General features: G+C 41.7%; 1 protein-coding gene across 1 annotated transcript in view; it reads left to right on the plus strand.

The window, feature by feature from the left end:
* The window catches only part of celsr3 (cadherin, EGF LAG seven-pass G-type receptor 3), a 171490-nt gene that overhangs the window by 118816 nt on the left and 25124 nt on the right, over window positions 1-27550 (plus strand). The window contains 8 exon segments of the mRNA XM_030056322.1: window positions 653-747; window positions 1262-1471; window positions 15099-15297; window positions 19706-19897; window positions 20054-20240; window positions 21516-21683; window positions 23028-23154; window positions 25499-25705. Of these exon segments, the coding sequence (XP_029912182.1) occupies window positions 653-747; window positions 1262-1471; window positions 15099-15297; window positions 19706-19897; window positions 20054-20240; window positions 21516-21683; window positions 23028-23154; window positions 25499-25705 (1385 nt within the window).

Genomic DNA, 27550 nt, shown 5'->3' on the forward strand with positions numbered 1-27550 from the left:
AAGCTGCCCATCAGGAGCAGTTGGGGGTTCAGTGTCTTGCTCAAGGACACTTTGACACGCTCTCTGGAGGAGCCGGGGATCGAACCGGGAACCCTCCGATTACCAGACGAGCGCTCTGCCTCCTGAATCAAAAGTCATTTATGCAAATCTGTGCCTCCTTTTTGGGACAGTGTGTTATTTTTCAACACAAAATATGTAAAAAAACAAACAAACAAACAAACAAAAAACAACAACAACAACATACAGTGTGTTTATGTGTTATAATGTAATACTGCAAACACACAGGTATGTTCATAGCATGTGCACACTCTTACACACTGGATTATCATATTTTAATATCTGTTAAAATACAGTAAAATTATGCTTTTTGCCATCATGATATATGATGTGGATTAGGGGTGTAAGAAAATATCGATACACTTGATTATCGTGATATTATGTTTTGTGACACTGTATTCATCTTTAGATTAATCGTTTACATGTGACGATCCCGTGCCAGATTCATGCCAATGCACAAAAACACTGGAATATCATGTGAATTCAATTAAATATAAAATAATCTCTTTTTATGCCGTGACTTGTGCATTTTTTTTTTTTTTTTTTACTGTTGTTGTGACAAGACGTCGGATGTGTTTGCTCCTCTCCTTTGCAGGTGCAGCCATAAGACACTGTGACGTGGAGAGAGGATGGCTGGAGCCCGATCTCTACAACTGCACCTCCCCTCCGTTCGTGGAGCTCAACGCTGCCGTACGTGTGCTAATACTCTCAAGTAACCGCAGCTCCAGCAGTAATTTTAACGCAATTGGCCTCCCTCAGGCGCGATGCAGGGCTTATTTCAAACTTAATTCACATCTTTGAAATGCTCACACATAAATGCATGCGTGTACTGTATGCATGTGTAAGTGTCTCATATAATTCAAATATATGGACAGTTTAAATTAAGTCCCACGCAGCCTTTAATAGAATTCAGTGTTGCTGTATGTGCAGTAAAGCACATCTCTCTTTCTTTTTTTTTTTTCTCGCCGCTGCTGCATATATGCAAAAGAAATAATATGACCAAGTGGATATACTGAATATACTTTGTAATGGTAATACAATGATCTAGATGTCCTATAATTTTTTTTCATCACAGTGGCTATTTTGTGGTTAACTGTAACATCGTTCTGTGATGAGAGTAAATAAAAAACTGGCTTTTCACTTTTTCTCTTGTTTTTGCTGTGTGTGTGTGTGTGTGTGTGTGTGTGTGTGTCTGTGTGCGCAGCTGGAGTCCCTGGAGCGTAACGAGACGGAGCTGAGCACCATCATGGAGAAGAAGCTGGCCCACCAGCTCCGCGACGTCACCGAAGCGACGGCCCGTCTCTATGGCAACGACTTGCAGATCGCAGAGCGGCTGCTGTCCCGCCTCCTGACCTTCGAGACCCAACAGAGCGGCTTTGGACTCACCGCGACTCAGGACGCACACTTCAACGAGGTAAAAGAAAAACGAGAAAGAAAAAAAAATCAGAATCGTTCCTTTCAATTAGAGACACACACACGCTGCGTTTCCCGGCATTTTTTACCCTGACATCAACGCACGAGTTTCAGCGGAGGGCTGAAAGCCGTTTGTTCAAGGACACTTCCACAAGAAAAGAGAGACAGATTTTCTTCCAATACCGAACCTACCACTTTACAAGACAGTCTGTAGAAACAAGAAATATTATGACACTTTCTCTAACCAAGAGGCTGACTGCAGTAGCTAGAAATCACTTAAAGATGCCTTGTGTAATATTTTTAGATGAAATCACTACCACGTTTATTTTGACACGTTTGTACAGTTACCAAAAACATTACCAGAAAGAGTTTCAGCCTCTTCTGGCCTCCGCATTGCATTTTAAAATGATCAGCTTGGGTTTGCCATGACATGTCTGGATTGATTTAGGGCACGAAAACAGGAACTGAGCGTGAACAGAGCTAAAGCAGTCAGAGTGTCTGGCAGCAGCAGATGGTGGAACGAGTGAAAGTGTTGATCTTCATCCTGCTGGTCTAAAACGAAGCAACACCAGGAAGGTAGAGAGGCAACAAGTAGCGACACCAACTTTGTGACAGGAAGCTGTGGAAGTAGGCTCCTAAAGGAATACGTCACCCAAACTGCACATTTTGCATTATTTACTCATTCCAAGTTGAATGCGCGAAGAAAGATGGTCGGATTTCATGTTTCAGAGAAGGAAAGTTCCAAAAAAAAATCTGTTTTTTTATGTTGCAATGACGTTTGATGGGCAATTCCAACAAACAGGAGCAGAGAGGATATGAAAACTTATACGAAAACCAATGTAATAATGGGAAACTGCTAAATAAACCACTTAGAGAAAATGCATTGAATGTGATTTTAATTTAATTCAAGACCCGCATCTAGCATTCACTCAGTGGCTACAATGACACTCTTAACCCTATAAAGCCTGAACTATGAAAGAATTGGCAGAAAATTCAAATTTTTTGAAACTGAACCCTTTATTAGTCCTATAACAAAATTTATATATATATAAAAAAAAAATAATAATTCAAAAAATATGTTATTACACGACCTTTCTGGTGTATGATATATGATATGTACTTGAAGTGCCAATGGTATGGTCGAGGGTGAACAGGGGAAGTGTCCAAAGGTATACAACAGTATTTTGGTCAAGTATTGATTAAACTGAAAACGAAAAACGGAATTGAAAATGTGTATCATAGATGATACAAATGGCTTTATAGGGTTAATTGGAAGTGTAATTATCGCCAGAGACAGAAACGGCAACAGTTTTTGGAGACTTTGTTCTCCAAGAGGCATCCAACTAAAACCAGACAACTTGGGGTCAATAAATTATACAAAATGCATCGTTTTGGGGTGAACTATTCCTTTAAATGAGCGGACTAGCACTAACAATACCACTGCCAGCAGATAGAGCCGGCTGAACCGACCGTCTCATTCATGGTTTTAATTATTTAGAGTTATTATACCAATGAATCACAATTAGTTTGACGTTGATATATCACTGTTTAAAATGCTACATGCAGCACCTTCAGCAGTTTATTTTAAGCGCCGTTCCTCTGCAACAGGGCACGCCAAGTTATTAACAAACCCTTTTTTTCAATATAACAAGCAGGAGGAGCGATTAATTTCAAACTTATCTGCTTGGAGACATAACATTGCTGCACATTTGAAAGGGTAGATATGATTGACTGCACCTTCGCAGGGTACAGACTCGGTGACAAGACGGCACAATGAGGTATCTTTTTCTCCGAGATGGAGGGTAATGTTGCTATGGTGATGCAGTGACAGTAGCTCATGAAATATTGCACCATGTCACCTCACCATATTAACTGGCAGACTCTCATTTTGCCCAATACATCGCTATCAGCTGAGGATGCACGAGTTGACACAGGAACATTTTAGCATGTTTTTTTTTTTTTGGTGTGTGTGTGTGTTTTTCTCTTTGACATTGACACACACACACACACATATCTCAATATAATTTAATCCTCCCATTTCCCCATAAATGTTAAATTTACGTGTCACAGCGAGCTCCCCATGCATCAAGATTACAGTGGCTGCACTCCCTCCTCTAATAAGATATGAACTGAAAATCCATCTCTAACCGTTTTAAATTACCAGCTCATGTGGCATTGAATGACAAGGTGTGGGTTACTATGGCAACGGTGATGCAAAATTGACACCCTGCGTGATGATAATATGCAGGTACTAGTAGCCCCGTTTGTCTTGCATGTAGTTTGGAGAGAAATAGTTACAGGTTGCTCAAGTATGTAAAGTCATAATACTTTAAAAGTAGTTGTTGTAGTAATAGTAGCTGTTTTTAATGGTAGTAATGAAGTAATGATCGTAGTATTTGCAGTCGCAGTAGCAAAAGTAAGTGGCATAGCGATGAATCTCGTTGTACCTGATATTTCACCTCAGCTGTATTCATCATTCATGTTTAACTGCTTAAATAGTTCCAGCTTGTTATAGCAGCCGGAGGGGATTTTTTCATATTTAATAGACAATACGGTGGGCGGTTATCTTCTGCACCTGTGCACCTACACGTGGAATTTAATAATGTGTGTTAACAAGAAGGATTTTTACCCCCTGATGTCAGCTGGAGTGGCAGGAGTAGCCACAAACCTGCGGTGCTGAGACGGAGGGCGGCCCTGATTCACCGCTTCAGCACCGTCATTGGTTGTGTCGTCTTTAGGGTTGCTATAGAAACTGAGCGGAAGCGGTAGTAGCACCCCGTCGTTTGTGCCAAAGCATCTCAACCAACTGATTTCTATTAAAGGCAGAATGTGTGGGATTTTCCTTAAATAAAATGAAATAATCCCTCTCAACCATCACTTTGAGCCACTAGCAGTGTGTTGGTGTGTGTGTGTCTGCACAGACCCCGCCCTCCGCCTGGATTTTCTTGTTTAGCTGAGTGCGGGACTCTTCTGGGCGTCGGCCTCTGGGCAGCAGGTGTGTAGCTCCCAGCCAATCACAGTACACAGAGACAGATCAATAGCACAGCGTCCAATTGGAAGCTACGAAAATCACAGACTGTGGAAAAAAGAAACCTAGTGGACGCCTTCCACAACGAAACTGCATCTGGGTTTTGCTTTCTCTCGCTGGCAAGCACTGAGTGAGAGGATGAGGATGAGGATTTCTTTCCTAGGATGGCGATGTTACATTTTGGGCCAGTGGGTCCTTCCGTCGCCATCCTAGGAAAATAAAACCAATGGCCAATTTTGAATGTTGTGTTTACAAACAAATGCAACCAACAAATCATTCTGCCTTTAAGCGTCGATACAGGCTGGTTGTAGATAGATTTAATAACTTCTCAGTTTTGTCAATGCATGCTCGTGTTTTCCTTGAAAAACTGTCTGAATTAAAGCTGCGAGCCTGCTTAAATAGCACAGATGCCACTCAGCACCTTTCCAATGACAACCAAGCGAGGTTTTGTATATGTAAACGTGTGTATGGGGTATATAGTATACCATCAAGTCCTCTTTATGGATACTGAAATGACGAGGAGGTAGAAGGATGAATAAATCAACACTCACACGTAAAGACATTAATTAACACTTGTTGCACGTGCTGAATTCTCACATACACTGTGTTGGCCCTGCTGTAAAGCTGATTAACACTCAAGACTGAACAAAAAAATCCAGAAATGACACCCACACAGTGATTCTTGCACCCGGTGAACCCTGCACGTTCCAGCATTTCAACCTCATGTGCGTCTTTGTCAGCCGATTCAGTCCGTCCGAAACACCGCAGCGGCGCTCGTGCTTTACTCGGCGAACGGCATCTGCTGTGGACTAACTTGTTAACCGGGCGCTAAACTTATAACTCTCATTTTAAATTGGTGTGAGAATTCCTGTGGGGCATTGACAGTGTCAGATGCAGGCTGAGAGTCTGAGTCTCACACCGCACGCAACGCTTCCCGAAATCAATGCATTGTCTTCTGCTAACAAGGTCAGTTGCTATAGTAACACAGCAGCAGCATGAGGGACATCCCATAGCGTGTGAGATGGAAAACTCATCCTACCTGACATTTCGCTTAACCGCTCTGCTTGACAATAAATCAGCAACTTGGTCATTAGGGTCTCACCAACATGCAGTGCAGTGTTTTTCAGGAAAGTGAAAAGTGGCAATTGGTTGCCGCCGCAGCACGCCGGTAATTTCAAGTGACATCTTGCAATTTCTCTAACAACAAAAACCTCGTCTGACTCCTGACCTCAACCTTTGCCCGGTGGCACAGTCGTCCTGTCAGCTTGCAGCCTGGTTTCGCTGAAGTGGAGCTAGAGACATCCAGCGGTTTCTCTGTAACAAAAAAAAAAAAAAAAAAACATCTCATCTTACCTGACACCTCACTTTAAACAGCAGCGATTAGGCCTGACAAAAGGTAATGTAGAACACCAAGTTACCATAGTAACCCAGCGGCGGTGACAGAGCCCCGTGGCTGGGGGAGAAGCAGAGGACAGCGGGGAGGAAAGTAGGGTTGTCACATCAGGAATGCGGCGATGAATGGAGAAACGGAGGCGGAGGAAAGGCTCGCGCGGTCAAGCTGTGATCAAAGCCCGTCCAGGATACCGCCTACCGAAATGTGGCTCACACCTCGCCGAGCGGCTGGGTGGAAACGCGCCTCGCTTTTCAAGGATGAGGTGGAGAAGTGTGGGGGAATGCGATACGGTACGCTCCATCATCTGCAAATGAGGCATGGCCAGGCCTAAACAAATTTCTGCATTATTTGAAATTTTTGTGCATACTCCATGGTACGTTTTATAATAATAATAATAAAACTTTACTTGTATAGCACCTTTCATACAAGAATTGCAGCTCAAAGTGCTTCACAATAAAAAGAACATTTGAAAACATTAAAATAAAACATTCAAAACAGCACAGGGTGGAATTAAAAAGAAAAGGCTAAAAACGAGAACTTTGAAATAAAACAAAAGATGCAAATAAGACAATAAAAGAGAACAGTGTGGAATAAAATAGGAGCTGGTTAAAGGCTAGAGTGAAAAGGTAGGTTTTTAGTCTTCTTTTAAAGATATCTAGTGAGCTGGCTTCCAAGAACACACTACCTTTACCGAAGAACATGCTGCATTTTGACATATGTTAATTTCCAAGTGTAGGCAATCCGCGTAAAAAACACTGCTAATCCATCAGTATTTAATCATTATAATAAGATGCTAATGTGAAAGAGTTGCTCTTAGTGGGCTCACTAATATATAAATAAAGGCTCAGACTAGACTCGGTTTCCCCCGCAGAAGGTTGCTGATGATGATTGCGGTGCCGCCTGCCTCTCTCAAGGCCTCCTGCTGCTCCCTCGGCTCGCTTTGTTTTGTCTGCTCGTCCCCCGGCGTGCCTTCTCCGTATAATTTACGTTGCATGTCTTGTTGTTGCATCCGGATTTTGATTTGCATTCTGATCTGCTCTAATTGGCTAATTTAATTTGATAATTTGCCCACATGGTCGACAGTTTTTGCACACCTGAATGACCAGGAGGGCGTCCCGTCTCTCCATGGTTCCTCTCAAGATGTCTTCCCTTTTTTTTTTTTTTTTTAATCTCTATTATCTTTGGGGTTTTTCTAGGAGGTTTTCTCTTGCCCAGGGTTCAAATCAGGGGGTGTCATCCTGTTTAGTTTGCTGTAAAGTCCTTTGACAGGAAGCTGTGGAAATATGCTCCTAAAGGAATACTTCCCCCAAACTGTACATTTTGCTTTATTTTCTCATTCCAAGTTGAATGCGTGAAGAAAGATGGTCTGATTCCATGTTTCAGAGAAGGACGGTTCCAAAAAAATCTGTTTTTTTTTTTATGTTGCAATGATGTTGATAGGCAATTCCAACAAACAGGAGCAGAGAGGATATGAAAACTTATATGAAAAGCAATGTAATTCTGGGAAACTGCTAAATAAACCACTTAGAGAAAATGCATTGAATGTGATTTTAATTTAATTCAAGACCCGCATCTAGCATTCAAAATCGTAAAAATAGCGTTCAAATCAGGGGGTGTCATCCTGTTTAGTTTGCTGTAAAGTCCTCTGAGACCTCAAACAGTGATTTTTGAGCTCTGGATGAACTGGAGCTTGATGACAGAGAGTTAACTAATTCTCAGTTTCTCGGTTTGTTCTCAATAGTTCAGATATGACAACCTGTGCATTGTTTGAGTTTCAAGTCAAATCTGCTTCCTGAAGTTCCTGAGGTGAAGTGAATCCCCGCCTGACGTCCTCGCTGACTCTCTCTCTCTTTCTTTTTAATCCCCTCGTCTGCTGTCTGTTTAAAACTCTTTACATCTTTTTTTTTTTTTTTCTCCCATTTTTCCATAGATAAATACAGGCCATCTGGGCACTTTTGCAGTCTGGCAGTCTCCTTGCACTACGGAATATTTTCATGAACAAAACACAGCCTTATTTTCAACCCGAGTAATGTGTTCAGGCTGAAAAGAAGAGAAAATCCACCAATCAGCCGTGCAGATGAGGAAGATATTTCCACTTTGGTCGAAAACATGAGATCTCTACGTTTCTTTGGCTATAAAATAAAGGAAAATGAAGATCAGGCGGATGGTAAACATGCTGTATGTCGGTTACTGACATCACGTTATTTGATTTGTGATTTAAAATCCTCATGATGCAATTAAGTTACACCTTGCTGCCTTGTGAGGCTGCTAATGTAGGAAAACTGATTGTTCAAATCTGTAACTACAAAAGCGACATACCTGAACAAGAAGCCATTAACAGCATCAAACAGCAACAGGGAACAAAGGGAAAGGTACAAAAATGTGTCTGTCAGTCCCACGCACGACAAACACACAGATAACACTGACTCCTGCACACACACAACCAGGAGGAAAAGCTCATAATCTTGGCGTCTAGGTTTCTCGTCTTTAATAATGTTTCCTTGCGCCGCTGCGGGGAATTGACCAATAAATGATGCATGGGAAAAAATAAAAACTGCAGATATTGTTGGTGAGTGGGCAAAGGTTTTGCACAGACAAACAAACGCAGGCATGCAGGCGCTGCTCGGGCGCTCTCCATCTATTATTGTGTGTGTTGCTGAATTGACTCACTAGCTCGAGGCGGTTATTTACGGTCATTGTGTGTGTTTACGTTTAACTATTTAATTGGAGTCAGATATGTATAGTAACTTGCAAGCAAAAGACAGCAGAGATGAGACACTTGTTGCTTTTGTAGTGAGAGATGAGTCGGCTGATAGTGGAGAGACTGAAGATGAAGAAAGTCATAAAGAAAGAAGAAAGAAAGAAAGAAAATCATATCATATCCTCAGCATTTATAAACGTTATTAAACTAAGTTGAATTTCTCACATTTATATATTCTTTAATGAGTGTCCATGGTCCATCAAAATCATGTCTACACAGCTCCTGTAAGGCTGAGGCTGCACGTTCCATCATTATTAATTCTATGAAGTATGAAGTTATTCAAACAGAAACAATTAGGTTTCCAATTCATGAAGATAATCCTTTTTCACAGAAAGGTATGCCACCGTTAAAAGCTGTTGTATTTCTTCAGATTTTACACGAACCATTTTAGCTCCCAACAAGCACACTTCTGGGCACATTGGCACATCATCATTTATAATTGAGCATAAAGTATTTTGGACTCCTTCCCAAAATCTTCTTATTTCTGGACAGTGCCATAGCATATGTATTAAAGATCCTCTTTTTCCACAGCCGTGCCAGCCCAAGTCTGACGTCTGAGGATTCATTTTATTTGTTTTGTATGGGGTTATATATGTTCGGTGTGAAATCTTCATCTGTATAAGTTTATATCTGACACATTTTGATAAATAATTTGCATGTCCTATAATAGAGTTCCATTGTTCAGGTGGTAGGTGTTTTCCAAGATCATGTTCCCATTGTTGTTTGACTTTATCCATGTTACTACAGGAGGAGAAAGTTAATGAAAGTTTATAAAATGATAATAAGAAATCGTGCCATCAGCAAAGATCTACACATCCTTGGTTAGAAATCTTGACATGTGTTTCTGCTGTGATGCCGGTCACCGTTTCTTTCCTTTCTGTCTTTCCATTTTGTTTGGTCCGTCTCTCCGCCTCTTGCCTCTGACGTTTACCTTCCTCTCTCTCATCTTTTCCCTCTCTAACATTCCCTCTCTCCTTCTCTTGCACTCTTTCTGTGTAGTTTTTTCTAATCTTCTGTCACTTATTCGCTCCCTTCCTCGCTTCTTTGGATTCCGTTCTCTTCCTATTCCCTTAAAGCTCTCTCTCTTTTTTTTTTTTTCCCCCTCCGGAGCACAGTGTGAGACTGCAGTGCTTCACCGGGTCTGCTGCAGTCTGCCTGCACAGCGAGTCCCAGCGCAGAATCACAACCACATCAAGCACTTCTCCTCTCTCTCTCTCTCTCTCTCTCTCTCTCTCTCTGGCTCTCCCTCTCTCCCTTGATGCTTGATATTACTCTTCCTCTCTGCTCCTCCACAACATCCTGCCAGGCGGTGGAGCGCAGGCCTATCTATCACAGGCTTCTCTGCCCAGAATCAAAAATAATCCATGACGAGCATGAGGATGGAGGAAACCCAAAAGATTATGAATAACAGCTATTTATGAATGGCCACATTGCAATAGTAAAACTTGGTGTAATTGTTTTTTTTGTTTTTTTTTTGGTTTGGGTTTGCATTTTTTTTTTTTGTCTCCATTTCTGTGTTTTTTGTAGATTTTTTTTTTTTTGCTTTTGTGCCAGTTACTTTAAAGCCACAGCCCAAATCAGTATCCAGCTCAGGTCTTCCCTTCTTTCCTTTTCACTTCCCAGAGTCGAAGAGTAAAGTTTCACCACATATAATTTAATCAGTAGCTCAACTGCATGTTGCATTACCTTTCTGATAATTCAATTAAATTTATGTTTGCATAGTAAGTTAAGTAGTTATATTACTTTGATGTTGTTACTGACACTATAATTTTGGGCCATTAAAGGAAAATTTGACAGAAATTTTACATTTATGGCTCCAAACTGCATACAAAACCAAAGCTGCTATTCCTTTCACCATTTGTTTGTTTGTTTGTTTGTTTGTTTGTGTGTGACAAGCAGGCAGAGTGTGTTTCTCCTTTTCAGTAAACTCAAACGAGTGACACTTTTTGCTGGCATATCACTTAATTTTGTAGGATATTTTCCCATAATTTTGTATTACATTACAAAATAGTTTGAACTGCTGTCTCTAAGTAGCTATAGTTTAACCCTTGACTTATGATATCCCCTTTTATTTCCCCTTTAGGTGTTTCAAGGTTAGAAAAAAAATCCACATTCATATTCTGTATGTGCTGGCTGCAAAGTTTAATTGAAGCTACATCACAGTTTTATTGCGTGAACTATTCAAAGCCAAGATTGTTTCACGGCTGCAGCGTCGCATCAGATGGAAAATATCTAAATGTCTTGCGAATCGCTTTATACACACTTGTCTGAAATTCAGCAGGACACGTTTGGGATCTCGACTAGAATTTAAAATAAAAGTTGTGTGGGTTTGAACCAAGCTCAGCCGAGCAGCATGCATCTGTAATGACGGAGCCACCCGTGGGACCGACAGGGTTGAGAAGGTCCTCCTGAGGGTAGCTGCGCTGTTATTCAGCCTTTTCCAGTGTGAAGTAATTGGTTGCTTGCAAAACTATGCTTTCAAAGAAGCTTCTCCACACTGTCTCTCTCTCTCTCTCTCTCTCTCTCTCTCTCTCTCTCTCTTTCTCTCTCTCTCTCTCACCCAGGCTGCAGAGCATGATTAGATCTGCTCCTTCTAAGACAAGATCCATCCCAGGATCAAGTTACCTAGTCTCTTTCTCTTTCTCTCTTTCTCTATTTTTCCCCTCTTCTCTACCTTAATATCATTCTCCCCCCGCTATTGTTTTCTCCAGAACTTCCTGCGAGGCTGGGATGCTTTATTGAGCCTGAGAATAAGCGAACCCCGGCGCCTCGGAAATCTCCCTGGGCTGCAATCTCAACCGCATCGAGCTCTTTTCCTCTCAGCCTCCTTCTTCTTTCCCTCACGCCTCCCTCACTCCCTCGCTCCCTTGATCATCGCCTCCTCGCTCTTTTCTTTCCGTCTTTTGTGGACTGTTGGGGCGAGCTGGTCTGGCGTTTTGGGCCGTGTGATTCCTCCTCTGAAGGTGTCGAGATGACTCAGACTGTGTCTTCTGTCTCTCCATATATTAAAAGTTTCCTACATGTCGTCTCTTGTTGCTCTTCCAAGATTTTCTGCGAGGCTTCAGGCAAAACCACGACACCAATGAAAGTCAGAGATGTGGCACCAAAGAGGAGGAGACAAGGGTGCAAATTCTCCTTAAGCTACTGAGGAGGTGCATTACCATAATGACAATCTGAACTGCAGGTTGAAGCCTTTTGGAGGTAGAAGCTCCACACCAGCTCTCCATTTAATTGACTGGATGAAGAGTTCGTCTGAAAACGTTTCATTTTGAACTGAAGGACAGTTTGACCGGGTTCAGAGTTGTGATGTTGAAAAGCGTCGAGTGGAATTATGGAAATGGCGATGACCCTGTCGATGAGGAAGCCGTCACAGATTGAAAATTCATGGTGCCTCTAAACATTTGACATCTACCTATGGTCTTTGTCCAGTTTTTGACCAGCTGAGTGTTTAGCCTTGGACTAGATTTAATCGTGACGTCCCACTCTTTCCTCCTCTCTTTCTCCTTTCTCCCCATTTTTCCATCCTGCACTTGGCATTATTCTTATTTTTTCTCTCCCTTTTCTGTTTCTCTGCTTCTTGTTCTTTCTGTTTTTTGACATTCTGTAAGTTTGCAGTTCAATATTGGTCTGGCACAGAATAGGATTAACACTGGAGCATCTTAGTACAGGCTTTGTTTAATTAAAATGTGTTTAGGCAGACACATTGTGTATGTTATATTTCAGCTCAGTTACAGACAGTAGTCAGTGGATTGGAGGAACGTCAGATTTGAATTAAAGGCATCATTGAATTTTATCATTTTTTTTATCTTTTATTTTTATCATCTTAACTTCCTTTTGCCCAAATATAATTCATAAGTGTATCTCTGGGAGGCATTCAAACTGTGTGATACAGTTGTCCCTCGCAATAACGCGGTTCACCTTTCGCGGCCTCGCAGTTTCGCGGACTTTTTTTAGTGCAATTTTTTTTTTTTTTTTTTTACAGCGCATTGTGTTCTGCGTCCTGATTGGCTAAGGGACTGTAGACCATTGTCAATCGATCTCCTCCGTGCCGTGTCTCCTGTACAGTACAGAATGCGTTCATTCTATAATACTGGACTTATTTTTCTATGAAGGTTTGAACTTTGAGAGTGTTTAAACAAGAGAGAAAAGTGAGAAAATGTTAATGCCTGTCTGAGAAAAGTGTATAAAGTGTGTAGTGAGGGGTTTTACAGCCTTAAAACATCTATTTATCTGAAAGAACACAGTCTGTCATGTACAATAATACTAGATCCAAATTCTCCAATGTTAAATGCGGGGTACCTCAGGGCTCAGTCCTGGGTCCTCTTCTCTTTTCCCTGTACATCTCGCCACTTGGACAAATTATACGTAGCCATGGTATTAATTTCCATTGTTATGCTGATGATACTCAGCTATATTTGCCCATAAAGGCTGATGATCCCACAGAGATCAATAGATTAGAGGTCTGTCTGGCTGCGGTAAAGAATTGGATGTCACTAAATTTCCTGCTATTAAACTCAGATAAAACTGAGATGTTAGTAGTCGGCCCTCCCAGACATAGACACTGTTTTGAACAGTTAACAGTTCTACTTGACAACTGTGTGATTTCACAAAGTGTGGCAGCCAAAAATCTCGGTGTTACTTTTGATCCCTGCTTATCCTTTGACAGGCACATTAAGGATATCACCAAGACTGCCTATTTTCATTTACGTAATATAGCACAAATTCGGTCTTCCCTGTCCATGGCTGACGCAGAGACCTTAATTCATGCATTTGTTTCAGCCAGACTTGATTACTGCAATGTCCTGTTTTCAGGTCTCCCACAGGCCAGCACCAAAAGTCTCCAGATGGTTCAAAATGCTGCAGCTAGGGTCTTAACTAGAACTAGAAAATTTGATCATATTACTCCAATTCTGGCCTCCCTTCATTGGCTTCCTGTGCATATTAGATCTGACTTTAAGGTGCTTCTGTTAACCTACAAAATCTTAAATGGGTTTGCCCCATCTTACCTTTCGGATCTCCTTAAACCCTACATTCCATCGCGGGCTCTCCGCTCTCAAAATGCGGGGCTGCTTTGCTTACCTAGGATTAAGAAGAAGTCAGCAGGTGGCCGGGCCTTTTCCTATCGTGCCCCGCTGCTGTGGAATAACCTCCCTGCTGACGTCAGGCAATCTGAATCTGTTGATTCTTTCAAATCTAGATTAAAAACTCATCTCTTCGGCCTAACTTATGGCTGACAGTTAGTGGTACGGTGGGCTGGTTCTCTGTCTCAGTGAAGTAACCCAAGCACTCACCTGCCGACGAGATTATGAAATTATTGCTCTCACGGAGCTAATTATCAATTAGTCTTCTCCAGATAATTAATGTGCCACCTTTGTCTCTGTGTGAGTGTGTGTGAATGGTTGATGTGTGTTTGTCCGAGTGCGTGCTGTCTATTTTAGATCCAGGTCGTCGTGGTGTAGGTGGCTGTGTGGCCCGGGTCCCTGGCTGCTCTGGTGCATCCAGCTTGCCTTGGCGTCATCATCCCTCATCCGCCACCTATCTATTCCCATACATTTATTGTTTGTTATCTGTGTTTACAACATCTATTGCACGTCTGTCCGTCCTGGGGAGGGATCCCTCCTCTGTTGCTCCCCTGAGGTTTCTTCCTATTTTTCTCCCTGTTAAAGGGGTTTTTTAGGGAGTTGTTCCTCATCCGATGTGAGGGTCTAAGGACAGAGGATGTTTGTATTTTTCTGTAAAGCCCTTTGAGACAAATTTGTATTTGTGATTCTGGGCTATACAAATAAATAAAATTGAATTGAATTGAATTGAATTGAATTGAATCTATAATAATTGTAAAAAATAAAGCTGACTACTTCGCGGATTTCGCCTATTGCGGGTTATTTTTAGAACGTAACTCCCGCGATAAACGAGGGACCGCTGTATTCTAGCAAGTGACTACAGCTCTTTGGACCTAATGGGACATCAAGGCGAGCAACCAAACATTGCGTATTTACTCGGACAGATTTAGTCGATCAAGTGATCTTTCTTCACTGTCTGCCACTTTCCTTTATGTGTGACTTTCTTTGTGAAGTTCTTTAATGGATGTGTTTTTCCGTCTTATGTTCAAAGACAAACTGGCACAAAAACTTTTCAGACCAGCAGTTTTTATAAACCTGACCTTTGAAAACCTGGTCTGAGTGCGATATTATCCACATATTTTGAGTGATATGACATTTTTTTTTCCTTGCCATCGGTCAGTGTCGCTGCCTGTCCCATCACACTGAGCGTCCTCGGCTCCCGGCTCCTGACAGGCAGCAAATGGAGCCGAACTGGCCGCCTCGGCATGAAATGGCGTCAGATCAATGGCGGCAGATCAGTTCCTTACCTCGTTTTCCTCCCCGTGTCATCTCTCCTTCCCTTTCGGATTAACATCTCCACGCTCTCCCTCTCTCTTCCTCTTCCAGAACGTCGTGCGGGGCTGCAGTGTGTTGTTGGGTCCCGGGACCGCCGGGCTGTGGCGAGTGCTGGCCCAGAGTCAGAACCACCTGCAGGGCGGCGGCCCGGCCGGGCTGGCCGAGCTGCTGGAGCAGTACGCCCAGACGCTGGCCCAGAACATGAAACTCACCTACCTCAACCCTGTGGCGCTGGTCGCTCCCAGTATAGGTGAGTCAGGACACACACACACACACAGCTGAACACTTTACTCAAACACTCTAACCATGTAGTATTTGCTGTGTCTAATTTTTTCTTTATTTTACGGAGACAATATGCAGCCTACACACACACACACAAATACAAATGCAGAGACAATAGCAAACTTGAGCCTTTTATCAGCAGTCAGTCCCAGTAAAGGCGAGTCGGGCTGTAATAAAACCCGAGTCTTTCCAGACGATTTGTAGCATTTTCTCATAATGCCGTAAATCACCGCTGTGAAATCAGCTAGAATGACTCATTGTCGAGCCTGAGATGAACAACGCTAATGCAAATGAACGACGGCGCAGCCAGAGAGCTGGCAGCGGCACAGAGAGATGAATTTCACACTCCCACACACACAGCTAATGCTCTCAGCGCTCACGCATACACAAAGACACACACACACACACACACACACACACAGCATGCAGAGCTTTAGCAGCGGCCATCATCGATAATTTAAATGTACAGATCCCACACACACACACACACACACACACATATACATATACAGTGGTCAAATTTAATGAACTGCACAAACTTTAGTAGATTTTTCAAACACCCTCACTTGGCATAACTATAATTAGTTTTGCATACCTTGACTTTTGCTCCGCTACATTTCAAAGCTGTTTTCTACACTACATTCATAACAGGAGCCTTAATTTAGTTAGTTTTTAGGGATTTTTTTTTTTTTTTTTTTTTTCATAAAAAGTAAAACCAAAGTAACCTTGCTCTACCAGGTGGTGTGATAAACCAAAATAAGAGAATCTAGATTTAATGAGGCTCCCCAGACTCTTTGGACTTTGGCCAGATGGAGCAAATCTGGGAGCTGTCTCCTCCGGTGATGCAGAAAATGTTTACACAGAGTGGAGGTGAAAAAATGAGCGAGCTTCTTCCAGATGAGTTTAAGAGAAACCAGTTTAATCCACTGAAGCCAGGCACTTTAGATTGTTGTTGTGCTGGAATCACGAAATTTAATCTACAGATTCATGCTCCTGGATGTGAATCGCCCATTTCCCGGTTAACTTTCCGGCATACTGCCTCACAACAGGTTTAGATATCAAACATACTTCCAATTGAAATGCATTACTTTGAAAGTCCTGCTGACTATCTTCCCAAAAAATGTCATTTGTAGATTAAATTTTGCGACTATTGCACAAAATACCTTGGGAGTGGGCTGCCAAAAACATGACACATGGAGTCAGAAGAGAAAGCCAAGGTGACCAAGTCCAACACCCTGCCAGATTTACACCACCTTTGGCCCCATGTACAGGACTTATTTGACATATTTGGATGTAAAATTTAGATGGAGACTCTTGTGTGTAAAGTAAATGTAAGAGCAAGTACTGGGCATTTGGCTTTTTTTGCTTTTACTTGAGTAGAAATGTCTATGTGTTACTTGGACTTTTAAATCCGACTTCCACCAATCCATCCAGGATTCAAAGGGTTAAAAGATAACTTTCTCTCCTTCTTTCTTTCTCTCTCTTTCTCTTCTCGCCTTGCATCTTCCTGTAGCTCCGTACGTTTTTGCCGTGCGCTGCGTGTGATTCGTCGCCTGGCATCCTTTCAGCCGCGTGCCAAACTGTTTCTCTCTCCTTCCCCACATCTTCCCGACACTTTGGAAACGCCAGAAACGCCATAAAAACCGTCTTTGCACAACATGACAACACAGAGCGCAGAAACAGCAGCTGCAGCAGCTCCGGCGGGGCTGAAGCCGCACAATGAATTTCACACTCGGCTAACACTCTCAGCTCCGCGCGGCGCCGATAAAATACAATAAACACAAACTCATCAAAGTCGGCAACTACTGAGTTTTGCCACAGCAGCTGTTTCTCATATAGTTTGGTGAGACTTAAACTCTGTAATAGCATCATAGACCAGAAGAAATAAAAAAATATATATATATCTTGCCTGTCACAGTAAATATAAGGGAATCAGCTGGATTTCTTCCTTTTCTGTGAGTGGATGCTCTGTCCTTTCGCAGTAATTCAGCACTTTTCTGTCCTTTTGAAAATGCCACAAGTGATGTAAAATAATCAAACACACGACATGATGCACATTCCCAGACAGAGAGAGCTCGATTTGGAGCAGAGGCGCTTACAGACAGAATGAGAAATACAGCCAATCCTGAATTTTACACTCAAACACTCAAAGATTTTACATAAACTGATGCACACACATAGACACACACACACACACACACACACACACACACACACACATGCTCATGTATACACACCCATCTGCCAGCTCCCTTTATACCAGTGGTTCTCAACCTTTTTGGCGTCCCATTTCCCCAAATTGATACGCATCAGACCGTGGTTTGATTAGATGTAATCTCAGGGATCATCATCTGATAAGATTTAGTTATTCCACAACTGTGTGTGCTGTAGATTGGCAGATTAACAGTGAGGAGTGTGAAACCTGTCAGGTGAATAGTCATTTGTATGCATTATCTCATTCTCCTCTCAACGTCTAGTCAATTAAATAATCCTGAAATTAAAATATGCCCCATTTTTCTGGGACCCCTTGGAACCCCGTCAGGGACCCCTGGAGGTCCCCGGCCCCCAGGTTGTGAACCACTACATTATACGTACAGGGGTGCACATATTTCATATTTTAACATTGGTAACACTTTACAATAAGAGTACAACAACTAACATTAGTTAATGTTAGTTAATGCCGTAATGGTTAATTAACTGTTGGTTAATGATTATTATGGCATTTACTAATGTTAATAATATCTACAATAACCCTTAAATAACATATAAATTGATACCTTAGCATGAACAGCATTAGTACATGATTCTTAGACACATTAGTTAACGGTTAGTTAACTGTTACTTAATGTTCATTACCTGTTACTTAATGTTTATTACAGCATTAACTAACGTTAATTGTTGTACTCTTATTGTAAAGTGTGACCTTAACATTTTTTGCTGTTAGTTATAAGATGCTTGATTTGCAGCTCTCTTTTATTTTAGCAGTGAGTTTTTTGTTTATGCACCAAACATGCCATGAAACTTTTTGCAGTCAGACAGAGAAACACTCTCTCCCTCTGTCCTCCACACACACACACACACACACACACACACACACACACACACTCTGTCTGTTATATTGAGTGATTCCCGCAGCACCTCTCTCTCTCTCTCTCTGTATCGAGTGCCGTTCCACTCCTGTTTGCTGGGTCAAGTGCTCACTCATTACCGAAACACTCCACATTGACTGTGTACTTCCTGTTCACCAGCTCATTTCCTAGAACGCAGCGGCTCCTCCATCCCGACGTGTGTGTTTGTGTATCGCATATGGATTTTGTATAGGCTTTTTCCGCACCGCCGAATCCACTGAGGATAAATTATTTTGCTATTGCAGCCGGTGAATGATCAACTGGAAGGTGCGGATCGTAGCAGTTTTCCCTTCAAATCTAATGTAAAAAAAAGTGAAGAGCATTACGTTTGCTGCATTAAGAAGAAAAGCACCATCAGCCTACAGCTGCCCACAAATCCTTCTACAGCCCCAGCAGCGCTACATAAAACCAAGTGAACAGGAGTAAAACTGGCAAACCAACTTTAATGCCGCCCTGTTAGTGTTGTGCAGCTGTCGGAAAGCCAATAGGTCAGTCTGCCGCTCTTAAACCTTTGGACCAATTAAAAATGGTCAAATTCAGATTTAAGCATTGATTTGGGAGGGTTCGGATGTGCAGGTTAATTGTGCAAGTGGTCGCATTTCAGCATCAATAAATAATCACCACATTAACCCTTTGGTGCACAGCGGTCACTACAGTGGACAGCTGTTTCATGTCATTTTCTCCTAAATGCAATGGTTTCTATGGTGGAATTGCCTATCAGCTGTTAGAATGCTCTCTGCTGCTCCCCTCCATTGAGGTTCATGCAGAGACTGTCAGTTCTTGTTGCTGAAAACATATTAATACTAGTATCATGACATGGTAATACCAGTCCTGCATCCTTAAAGAAGCATGGAGACTCACAAAAGTGTTCATGCCCTAAGAGGAGTAAAAACACATAAGAAAAAAATCTTGACTCAGGCTTTCATAATTCATGCATCAAAGGATTAAAAGGAAAAATACAACCTAAAAGACTTAAACACTTGTTTAAAAGCAGGAATTTGTGACGTATCTCTTGTCAGTCTGTGGGTATGGACAGAGGGGGTTTCTGGGAAATGTGGTCTTAATTTTGAGAAACATTACCACCAAAAGAGAGAGGCCAACAGTCACCTCAACCACTGCCTTAAATCATTTCTATTTATTATGCCAAGGTATTAAACAGTGAAATATTGAAGTTTAAAAATGCTCCTTATTGCACCTTTTACGTTTCTTTACTAAATATCAGTCTCATTGTGTGTTTCTGCTTGCCAGTGATGAACCTGGACCGTGTGGAGAACCACACCCATGTGCGGAGGCGATTCCCACGCTATCACACCCCCCTGTTTCGGGGTCAGGCTCTGTGGGACCCCCACACCCACGTGGTGCTGCCCCCTGCTGCCCTGGTGCCACAACGACAGCAACAGCAGCACAGCTGGAAGGAGAAGGAGCGGACCGAGAAAGACGGTGCGTGCAGACGCAAACGGTTGAAATGATTTTAAAGCTGAGATCCAGTGTGAGTGTGTGTGTGTGTGTGTGTCTTCATCTGTCTGCAGTCTTGCGCTGACACACTTGATGATCTGAGTCAAGCCGTCACTCACTCGGACTTCTCCCTTTTTTTAGCTCCGCCGCCGCAGAACGCCGCGACCGCCCCCGTCAGCATCTCAGCCAATCAGACGGGAGAATACATCTCGGCCAGGCGCACCGTTTCGATGCCCGAGCAGCCCATCACCATCGTCATCATGCTGATCTATCGCAGTCTGGGCGCCGCCCTCCCGCCCAAGTACCACACAGACAGACGAGGAGTCAGGTGGGAATTAGTCACATGTACAATAATAACAGTGGCAGCAGTTTGTTCAAGCAGATTTAACCATCTGCGTTTCCCACTTCTCTCTTATTTAGTATCAGTTTATGAAGCAAAATGAGCATCAGCGGGATCATATTTTTATAAAATGGCAGCACCACACCATTAACCAACAGCACATTAAAATTATATTTTATTATAATCAGTAATAATGAAAGTTTCATAGCTCTTGCCACTCAGATGGAAGTTCCTCATCAGTGTTTGAGCTGCTTAAACTTGACAAAATGCAGCAATTCGATGCACGCTAGTACATTTTTGTGCATAGTTTTAACATTTGGGAATGAACATTTAGGAAATGAACCCCTAAATTTTGCTTTGTACCGCCGTCTCCTCAACATTTTCCTCTATTTTTACCTTGTCATCTCTGTTCCCTTGTTACTTTGTCCTCTTTTATTTTGTATCGTATTTTGGGCAGGTCTTTTAATGTCTTGTTCTGATTAGATTCTACTTTTACCTTCTTGTTTTGTAAGTCGATATTATATGATTTTTTCTCCCTTCACTCTCTTTTATGCACTAGGTTTGTTTTACATTATTGTTGCTGTTCCTGTTGTATTTTATCTTATGTATTGCATCTGCTCTGTTTAATTTTGTCCATTTTTTAATCTTGTGAAGCATTTTTCACCGCTGTTTAGTTAAGTGTCAAAAAAAGATGTTATTATAAAAGTGGGTAGTTTTATAGCCATTTAACCATACAGAGTCAGTTTATTATGGATTCAAATGTCATCCCGCCTATATAGGATTAATCAGCGGATTACGAGCCGTTGTTGATTAGACTTTTAGACGCATGCTGGGATTTTGCCACTGGCGCTAACACAGCCAAACAAATACAGAAGAGCCAAGCAAAGAAAAATGATTGCACTCTCGTCTTCTTCTTACACATCCTTATTTAGGATGATAAACTCCCATATGACGCCCAAAGAAAAAGGATGGTTTCTCATCCCTTTTCTTTCTCTTTTGCCTCTCCTCCTTCGTTTCTCTCTTCACCTCCAGGCTTAATTACCAACTAACGAACTCTGCCCATTTGTTAATAGTCAATTGCGTCTCATCTAATACACGTCAAACTCCGTTCACCTCCTAATCTCTCTGTCGCTTTTTATCTCCTCATCCAGGATGCGCAAGTCTAGTTTGTGTGTCTCATCTAGTCGATCTAACTCTATATTCTCCACACACACACACACACACACACACACACACACACACACACACACACACACACTCTAGGCTGCCGCGACACCCAGTGATGAACTCCCCGGTGGTCAGTGTGTCCGTCTACAACAACCAGACGTTTGTGGCCGGGCACCTGGAGCAGCCCCTCCTGCTGGAGTTCAAGTTACTGGAGACGGCCAATCGCAGCAAGCCGCTGTGCGTGCAGTGGAACCACAGCAGCCCGTGAGTGGACACACACACACACACACACACACACTTACATTAGGGCTGCATTTTGGCAGTGACATCACCATATTATCTCATCCTGTGGGTCATAATATGATATGACAGAGTTAATTACAAAACTTAAAGCTGTATTAATATCACTGATACAACATATATCTTTGTTTCAAGTAATCTCTTTTATGTTTTGTTTCATTTTTCATATAATCGGTTTGTGTTTTGTTGGTTGCTTATCATCCCATAGTCTTTATTGCACTCTTTTTAATGTAATTATCTATTTTTTTTTTTTTTGTAAATATTGAACTGCTTTGAATTCATAGAAACAAGACAGAGGATCCTTTTTGTATTGTGATACATGGCTATATGATTATTTCTATGGATTATGGTGCCACAAACAGGCAAAATACCTCTAGTATTAGTGTCTCCAGTGTTGTATAAACTTCAGGAAGTTTAAACAAACCATACAGAGATTTTTTTTTTTTTTTTAACATTGCGATAAATGGCTGTGTGCACAAACAAGAGACTGAGTGTTCCCAGTCCTCCTTATTAAAAAAAACAGTTTAGTGTGTGGAGCCCTGGAATAATTTGCAATACAACTCTGAAACTCTTTGCGAGTTGACCTTGAATACACACATTAGTATTCCGATTTGCCTGCAAGCTGCTGGAAAACATCTAAGCGGTGTTTCTAGTCAGGTACGTGCAGAAAGTTGTCCTGTTAGCACAATATTTTAATTCAGATAATCTTACTTTATTGAGTTCAGGTCATTCCATTTTGCTTTTAAATATCACACGCGCCCAAATATCTGCTGTTAGACCCGCTGGCACCCGAATAATAGCAGCTCCGCTCATTAGCGAGAGACAAATTGGTCAAGTGGGGGCCTCCGAACTGCTAAAAATGCAGAGGAATGATAGCTGGAGTGACATTTGCAGGAACAGAGGCTTTTACAGAAGTGGAAAATGAAACCTGCTCTTCTGTAAACTACCAGGGATTATACATATCAGTGTGAGGATTTGCAGAATCTGCTCTGAATTGCAAAATATAAAATCGTGCTGTGCTGGTGTATTGATTTTTTTTCCCCGCCGCCTTAGCATATGAACACACTACACTACACACACACACAGCAAACACACTTATGTGGGTTAACATGTTCAACATAACACACACATATAACATGCACAGGTGTTTCCTGCCTACATCTTTGTGCATGGGCGTTATTTTGTTTTTAAAGTTGAACTCTAAATGCATTTCTTCCACCACGCTCTGCTCTCTCTCTCTCTCTCTCTCTCTCTCTCTCTCTCTCTCTCTCCCTCTCTCTCTCTCTCTCTCTCTCTCTCTCTCTGCAGGTATGAAACGGGAGGCTGCTGGACGGTGCGGGACTGCATGGTGGTTTATAGAAACACCTCTCACGTCCGCTGTCAGTGCCAGAGACTGGGAACCTTCGGGGTGTTGATGGACAGTTCGCAGAGGGAGGTTCGTGATCGATGAAATCCTATAAGAACATTAATAAATGAATAGACAAAATGCCTGACAGTCTTTGTTTAACATTAGTAACCAAGGTTTTTTTGGGGATTTTTTTCCTAATCATATAACTCTTTCCTGTACACTTTTCTTTACGCCCGTAATAAAGCACATCGTAGATTACACGTGCCTTTCCATCACTGCACCTTTTATGCAGCCGTTCGCTCGTTTTTTTCACTCATCATTGTGCTCGTTTCCTCTCTTTCTTTGAGCCGAGTATTGTGGAAATGCAGTTCACTTTGGCTAGTAATTGCTGGATTTGGTCGGCATGAAAGTGTAAAATCTGAGAGATTTAAATCCTGGCGGACACACTCAAGGCTAAAGCAAGCCTAGTTACAGCTGTTAAAGATTTTCGAGGTTTAATGCAAAGCTCTGCCCATCACGCACCGGCATACTAATTCACGGTGCATCGTGCCTTCCCTCCTCGCAGAGAGACAGCCAGGAAACCTGTCTCATCAGTCGAGAGACGTTATATACTCCGCCGCTGTAAATGTATATGGTTTAATGGAATCTGAGCACTTGTTTAAATGCATTCAGTGTTGAGTAACATGAGCATTTAAACTGGCTAGAACTGTATTAGACGTTCTAAAAGCAGCATTAAGACCTTTTTTTTTTTTAAGGAAAATGCATGTTTCTGTCTAAATTATAGCATGAGAAGAACTAATTGAGACATCATACAATTTCCCCGTTTGCCTATATGAAGTTCAGGTGTGCTCCTGCTGTAATCCTTTTCATTCAAGCACAAGGAATTGACAAAATGAAACTTACGAGCAAAACGCAGAAAACTGTCTCCTAAACGGCAGCAAGCGACAAATCTGTCTCGAGAAAGCTGAACTCATCAACGTTAAATCTTTTCCCTCTCTTGTCCTTTTGATTTTCCTTGGAATAAATCATTACAGACGGTCTGGGTGGTAAACATGAACATGCTGTGTGCAGTCTCCTGACGTCATTTTACATTTTATTTTTCCGGATACTGAAGTCCTTGAATTTCAAAGAGTTGTCTCCGGTTGCCCTTTCGAAGTTGCCAACCTGAGAAATTGTCTGGTGCAGCTTTAATTTCGTCATCCTCTCTTTTTAGTCCATCTTGGATCAATTTAACCACTAAAAAAATCAATCAAATCACTTAATAGCTCCGTAAAAATATAGCCTCTTACTAACACTGAGGATGCCAGAATGGATTTTATACCATGCATGATACTTTCCTCTGAACCTTACAGCACACCTGGCTCATCCAGCTCTCTGTATTTACTTTCAGCTGGTACGAATATCTCTGTCCTCTGTTTAAATGACGCTGTCACACACTTAAAGTAATAATCTGAGCCTGAGTCGGTGGCGAAAACAAGCACTTTCACTGAAAGTAATTGGACATGCTAAACCGCCTGAAGCCTTCTTGCTCGATACTGGACCAATTCCAAAGATTTTTGTCCCCATCAGTCATTTGGACCCCACCAGGTTGGAAAATACCAGATTTATCCTCTAAGCTCATTTTGGCTGTTTTAACAACAGTTGTATATTATTTATAATGTTACTATAATTTTATATGAGCTGGTGTGTGGTGCCTTGTGACCTTGTAGAGCGGCCTGCCTGCAAACCAATTTCCGTTGAGACAATAAAGTGGAGAGTGAAGTAAATATGGCCAGTTGCCTCTCGGTGAGCCCATCAATCAAGAGGGAAGGTGCACAACCCGGAGCAAAAACATCCCAACATGTCGCACATCCTCTCCTTATATCTTCCTCTGTTTTTCTATTCAATGTCTACTCGCTCCATCCTCCCGCTTTTTCCGTTAAGGCCAATTCAGCCGTGTATATTGAGATGACAGGTGATACGGTAAATTGCCAAAGTGAGGCGCGTGGGAGAACATTTGGGAAAACTTCATCAACATTATAGTCAGACGGGGAGAAAAATAACAGTCTTTACTCTCCTAATAAAAGGGACAGATTGTATTCCACATCTACAAAAATATTTCTCTCTGACAACTTTATATTTTTCACATTCCTTCATGAATTGCATATCTGTTTGGTGCATTTATTTCACAATGATTACCTATTCTCTCTTCCCTCGTGAGCCATGCTTTTCTATGTCTTGTCTTTCTGAGAGCAAGGCTGCTGTCATGGATCGTCATTTCTCTTTTACTCTCTCTTTCTGTGTCTTGCCTCCCCACTTTTTCTTCCTTTTCTCTGCCTTCTTCCCTTCCTGTTGACCTCTCTTTCTCAACAAAATGACTCCACTCTCTCCTCCTCCCTAATTTCCCCGACGTTTTCCCTCCCTGCTCCCTGTCCTGAACCCCCCTGAGCAGCAGCTGGAGGGGGATCTGGAGACGCTGGCCCTGGTCACCTACTCCTCCCTGTGCGTCTCCATGCTGGCTCTCCTCCTCACCGTCTTCGTGCTCTCCTGCCTGCGAGGCCTCAAGTCCAACACCAGGAGCATCCACTCCAACACAGCGGCGGCCATGTTCCTGTCTGAGCTGGTGTTCCTGCTGGGCGTCAACCAGACGGAGCAACAGGTACAGACTGCTGAGGTCTTTTTTCTCACTGGTTCCCTAACATAGAGTCTCGAATAAGGGAACAGCAAAACACCACAAAAACTGCAATAAATGCTGTTTTGAAGACATCTTTCAAGAAATTCATTTTTGAAATCTTAACTTTGTCAGCCAGATTGTTCTCCAATCATTCAGTCCAGATTATCTTTGGCTAGCTTTTACAAGAGGAAAAATGCTAGACTGTCAGGACGAGGCGACTGTCATCAGCATCTATGGGAATATTTTAGCCAATAATACAGATTATAACGGAGATACTGATTAAGATCATTCTTTTCCTTCTAAAAAAGGCATTAGATTACTAAAACGTGCTGTTTTTCAAAAAAAAAAAAAAAAAAAGTTGTCATTATAAAAAACAAAATAATGCATGTGCGTGCAACTTATTTTCCAAATTTAGATCGGCGCTTAAGAGGAGGAATCCGTTCAGGCACCATTTATGCATTACCATTTTAAAAGTATTGTTTTATAGTGCTGGTATCAGAAAAAATAAATAAATAAAAACCAGCCCTAGAGGTGGAAAAGTCTATTTTCATGTTCCATGCTTCTTCATAAACAATGCTGGCCAGCTACTGTTTAGTTAGGATTGCTCGCAGGTTAACTAATACCCTTAAATATTTTATGCTGTGAACCCATTCAGAACAGGTACAGTTGTCTGAAATGATTTAATATTTATTTTAAAACAGGAGCAATTGATTATAATAAAGAATAGGAGTGTTCAAAATATAGGTTTAGTAGTTTGAAGGTTTTAAGTGTGGTTTATTCACTCATTTTGGTGAAAAATAGGAGCTAATCAGAAATAAAAGTGATATATTATAATTATGCTGTGCTTTGTATGTTTTGAACTTCAGCAGGACAGGAGGATGTCAGGCGTTTTGCTCCTCTCTTCCTCTCTTTCTTCTCCTTTTTGTTTTCTTTCTGTCAGCTGGGCGCTTCTTTACATCACTTTTTTTTTTTTTTTTTTTTTTTACTCTCATCTTCTTCCCATTAGTCTCAATTATTCCTGCATTTTTCTTCCCGTCAACCGGGAAGAAAAATGCAGGAATAATCCTCTCTCCACTTCATTACGTTACGTTATGTGTGTGTTTGTGTGTTCCAAGAGCAGCGAGTCTGAAGAAGTCTTGCAAATATGTGCCCAGTCAGTGTGAAATCCCGTTAATAAGCTGCGTCCCATACACTGTCAACTGTATGAGTCTTACAGTATGACCGGTTATTTATAGCTGCAAAATACGCCCTCTCTAATTCATTTAAATCATGCTTGAGAGAGCAGAGAGTGTGCGTATGTTGGTGTTTGTGTGTGCACTTGTGCTAGTGTTTATGCGTTATATGGCTTTCTGTCTGTCTGTATTTGGTGTGCATGTGTGTGTGTGTGTGTGTGTGTGTGTGTGTGAAATTTGGAGTCTGGCTGTTTTCCTGCCAACTCTGCCGCTATTTCTGTGCCGTCTCTGGTTGTGTCATGTTGAATTTGCTCTGTTCATCCTTTCACCTCAAAATCAATTAACTTGCACATCATTTTTTCCACTTAAAGATACAGAGGAGCTTATTATATTATAGGATTGTATATTAGATTTTTTGCCAATATTCGTTTTCGTCTGATTTTCGATGCTGATACCGATGTGTGTACATATTTTTTTCCACCTAATTGCAGAGAAAATCAAGTCTATCCTGTAGTGGAATTAACATTTTATTATGCCTACTCCTATTGTGGGAGATGCAGATATAAAATACAATGCTTTTTAAAATGTACATGTACACCGTGCAAAATAAGAAAACATTCAGTTTAAGTTATGTAAAACGTGCCATTTTTTTTATCTT

This window comes from Myripristis murdjan, chromosome 7, assembly GCF_902150065.1.
Source record: "Myripristis murdjan chromosome 7, fMyrMur1.1, whole genome shotgun sequence".
NCBI lineage: Eukaryota > Metazoa > Chordata > Actinopteri > Holocentriformes > Holocentridae > Myripristis > Myripristis murdjan.